Genomic DNA, 4,437 nt, shown 5'->3' with positions numbered 1-4,437 from the left:
GGGATGTGGGTCTGCTCCTGTTTGGCTTGGGGAGGGATGTGGGTCTGGTCTGGTTTGGGGCGGGGGGTCGTTCTGAGGAGTGATGCGGGTCTGCTCTGGTTTGGCTTTGGGAGGGATGTGGGTCTAGTCTGGTTTTAGGGGGTGGGGGTTGTTATTCTGAGGAGGGATGTGGGTCTGCTCAGGGTTGGCTTGGGGAGGGATGTGGGTCTAGTCTGGTTTTGGGGGGTTAGGAGTCATTCTGAGGAGGAATGAAGTTCTGGCCTGGTTTGGAGAGTTTGCCTGGTCTTTTGAGGATACAGCTGGGTCTGATCCTGGTGTCTGTGCCTCTTCCCCTGCAGGGAAGGACAAGGAGCCACTGGAGAAGCTGTACCAGGTGGGCCCGCTGCTGGGCAGTGGTGGCTTTGGTTCTGTCTACTCAGGCACCCGCGTGTCAGACAGCGCCCTGGTGAGTAGAACCTGGACAGGGACCCCACCCACCCTACCCGTCCAGCCTGCTCCCCATGCATGCTGCTCTGTAGAGCTCCACCTTTGATGAGAGACCCGTCCCTTACCCCATTACATCTCCTTTGCTTTGCCCTGGCATAGCCACCATCTTGCCTCCCCTTCACTGGTCCCTTGTTTGCCTCTCCTCTTTCTGGTGTTGCCTGACCCAGTTCTGATTGTCTGGCTGGTTCTGGCTGTGTCCTAGGTAGCCATCAAGCATGTGGACCGGGACCGGGTTTCTAACTGGGGAGAGCTGGTAAGTGTCTTGGGCAGAGATATCTGCTGTGGCTCTGCATTGCATGGTCTTGGCTCTGTAGTGAAGGTGTCATAGGTAGCTGTCACGGAGTCCCTGGGTGATGGAGGACTTTGAGGAGCCTCCTCTCCCATGGAGGATTCAGCAGGTGCCCCTCCGTGTGCTTCCCCGAGCGAGTCCGCCCAGGCGGGGTACTGGGGAAGGCAGAGGGTCCTGCACCCCCACTTTGCAGTCAGACGTGACTCGCAGCCAGCCAGTAAAACAGAGGTTTATTAGATGACAGGAACACAGTCCAAAATAGGTCTTGCCAGTACAGACCACAAGACCCTCCTTAGTTAGGTCCGTCTGGGGCCCCAGGGAGGCCACCACCCCACCGGGAGGCCCGAGCCTCCGCGGGGCTCCCCTCCATTTTCCAGTCTGCTTCCAAAAACTCCCAAAGCCCCTCCAGCCCCTCCTCTCTGAGTTGTGTCTCTTTCATGGGCCAGGAGCTCACCTGATCTCTCTGTCTCCAACACCTTTAACATCCCCTGGCAGGGAGGAAGGGCCTGGCCGTTAGTTGCCAGGTGACAGAGGGTCGGCCAGAGCTGAGCCCCCCCACAGTAATCAGACGGAACCTTAAAACCAGTCCCATTTTGTCACACCTCTTCCCCCCTTCGAGACCGAACTGAGCGGGGTCACTTCAGCCAGTGACCTGGAGAAGTTCACACTTACCCACGTTCCCATGGACGCCCCAGCATCCCCCCCCTCATGGGGGAAGAGTTACACCAGGCCCTTCCAGTTTCCTGCCCCCCTTTAGGTTGCGGGTGCTCGATGGCACCCGTAGTCTGCAGGTGGGAAGGCTTATACGGCTTATGTCCTTTCCCCACCCTAATACCCATAGGATTCAAACTGGGCTGAGGTCTTCTCCCCGTGTTCCAGTCTGGGGGGCTGTGATTCGGGCTCTCTTGGTTCAAAGCCCCCCTTTTGACCCTGGCCCCCCTCTGGAAAGGCTTCTTTGTGCTGGGCAAGGGTCCTACAGCCATTTCCCCCTTGTCCCAGGCCTTCCCCACCCTCTGGCAGGGGTCACAGGTGCGGCAGTACTGCCGGACATGAGTAAACACCCCAGGCCAGTAAAGTTGCATAGCAGCCTCTGCTGGGTACGCCGGATTCCCTTGTGCCCTGAGAGGGGGATGTCATGGGCCTGGCCCAGCAGCTGGCGGCAATACTTCCGGGGTACCACCAGCTGCCTCCTGATCTCCCCCGACTCCATTTTCCCTGGGGGAGCCCATTCTTGGTACAGGAACCCCTTCTCCCACAGGAACCTTTTCTGGCCACCTCCCCTCATGGTCTGTACTGCACTGAGGTTGGCCAGGGCCCTTATCTTCCACAAGGAGGGATCTTTCTGCAACTTGGCCTGGAACTCAGTGGCTGGGGCAGCGATGGGGACCTGCTCTCTCTCACCAGCTGAGTCTGAAGCTGCAGCCTCCTTGAGCTGTCTCTCTGGGCATTCCCTCCCAACCTGGGCAGGGTTCTTCTCCTCGGGCAAGGCACCCTTCCTGAGGTCAAGGCGCAGTGTCCCGTGCAGGCTTGGGCTACAGGTCACGACCAGGGCACCCTGGGGGTTGCTTGGCCAGTTCTCCATGTCGCCCCCCATTAACACCTAAGTGGGTAAATGGGGGTGCATTCCTACTTTCTTGGGGCCCTCCTTGTCCCCCCATTTCAAGAGTACTTTTGCCACGGGAACCTTGAATGGGGTCCCACCCACCCCCATCAGGGTCAGATAGTTGTTGGGCATCACCTGATCTGGAGCTACCACCTCGGGCCGGGACAGTGTTACCTCAGCAGCCGTGTCGCAGTATCCACAGACCTTCCTCTCATCCACCTCCAGGGCAACAAGGCACTCTCTCTGCAGGGACAGCCCTGTGCCCACCCTGTAAACGAAACACTTGATGTCTGGAGCATCCAGCTCTGTGGAGGAGGTGACCTGGGGCTCTCCTCCCTCCTGAACAGTTGATAAGCTGCCAGCCCCTCTTTCCTGGGAAACCTGCCCCTCGTCCAGCTGGGCCACTATCCAGTTAACCCTCTGTAGGTCCAGTTTGCTTGGTCTGTACCTGAGCCTGGGGCACTGGGTCTGTTTTTGGCCTCTTTGGCAACAGTGATAGCAGCCCATGTCCCATTGGTCCCCTCGAGCTGATCGGTTGGCCCTGACGCCGGATGTTACCCTTGGGAGGGGATTCTCCATGTTTTCCTTATGGGAGGTCCCAGGATCACTCTCTTTCTGCATCGCGGTGGGCCTGTTACTTTGGGACTCCTCCCTGCACCCCCTGACCAGCTCTTCACAAACTCATCAGCCAGCTGCCCTGCATGTCGCGGGTTCTCTGGCTTTTGGTCCCTCAATCACAGCCTCAGGTCAGATGGGCACCGCTCATACAGTTGCTCCAGTACCAGCAGTTTAACCAGGTCTGTCTTTGTCTGGGCCCCATCTGCCCACTTGCTGGCATGTCCCTCCATGCAGATGGCTAGTTGCAGATATGAGACCTCGGAGGTTTTATCCTGACTCCAGAACCTCTCCCGCTACATCTCAGGAGTCAGCCCAAACTTGCGCAGCAGGGCCTGCTTGAAGAGTTTGTAGTTCCCTTTCTCCTCCTCTCCCAGCTGGCGGTACAATGCCACATCCTTGGGGTCCAGAAAGGGGGTGAGAACCTGGAGCCTGTCCGCAGGATCTACCTGGTGCAGCTTGCAGGCCGTCTCAAAGGCATCCAGGAAGTCATCCATGTCCTCCCCTTCCTTATGCTGGGCCAGGATGCACTTATCAAAGCTCTGCGTAGTCCTGGGCCCCCCCTTGCTCACCGCAGTCGGGGGCCCGCTGCCCCTCAGCGTCACCAGTTCCAGCTCATGCTGACGCTGTCGTTCTTCATGTTCCCTCTGTCTCTCTTTCTCCTCCAGCTCCCATTGTCTTTGTCTATCCTCATGCTGCCTCTGTTTCTCACGATCCTCCATCTCTCTCATTTTTTAGCTCTCTCTCTCACTTCAGCCACTTCTGCTCCACGGATGCCGAGCGTGGCCAGGATGATCCCCTGCTGGGGGGCAAGCTTCGGCGGGAGGATCCCCTGGTGGCCGGGGGGGTCACGGTGCCCTCGGTATTCGCTGGGCTCCTCCCTGCCCTTCTCCTAGGCGTAGGAAGAGGGGGTCTCAGGAAGCCCTCAGCCGCCAGTTGACCACTCCCAGCGGGGACAGACATAGGTGCTTGCGCTGCATCTGCCAGGCTGCTTCCCTCAGAGACAGGGATCAGTTCATTCAAGTGATCTCCCTCCTCCAATCAGCTGTTTTTTGGTGAGCCTCCCCCTGCGCAGCCCCCTCTGCTTGCACAGCTCCACCAGGTCGCCCTTAAGGCGCTTGGTATACATCTTCCTGCTGGCTACTCGCAGGCCTGGGTGCTCACCGCTCCCCATGGCTTCCAGGGAGACTCCAAGCGTGCCAGTCCTTGAGGTCATCGCCTCTCTGCCAGGGTCGAGTGGCAGACTCCTCCACCCGTAGGACCGCTCGCTGTGATCCCCCAGGGGACCCTGTTACTGCGAGAGCCTTCTCTCTGGTCACACACTCCCAAGAGTGTTTCAAAGAGAAACTGCTGAGCTTCAGTTCATTTGCAAATTTGACACCATCAGCTCTGGACTAAACAAAGACTGTGAATGGCTTGCCAATTACAGAACCAGTTTCTCCTC

The 4,437-nt window shown here is 58.4% G+C and overlaps 1 protein-coding gene across 1 annotated transcript in view; it reads left to right on the top strand.

Moving 5' to 3' along the window:
- LOC116825133 (serine/threonine-protein kinase pim-1-like) overlaps nucleotides 1–4,437 on the top strand; it is a 10,121-nt gene that overhangs the window by 926 nt on the left and 4,758 nt on the right. Inside the window, exons 2-3 of the mRNA XM_032780874.1 lie at nucleotides 339–445; nucleotides 689–739. Coding sequence (XP_032636765.1) covers nucleotides 339–445; nucleotides 689–739 — 158 coding nt within the window. The remainder of the gene's footprint in view (nucleotides 1–338; nucleotides 446–688; nucleotides 740–4,437) is intronic.

This window comes from Chelonoidis abingdonii, chromosome 18 (assembly GCF_003597395.2).
Source record: "Chelonoidis abingdonii isolate Lonesome George chromosome 18, CheloAbing_2.0, whole genome shotgun sequence".
NCBI classification, from domain to species: Eukaryota; Metazoa; Chordata; order Testudines; family Testudinidae; genus Chelonoidis; species Chelonoidis abingdonii.
This window is presented reverse-complemented; position numbering and strand designations above follow the sequence as displayed.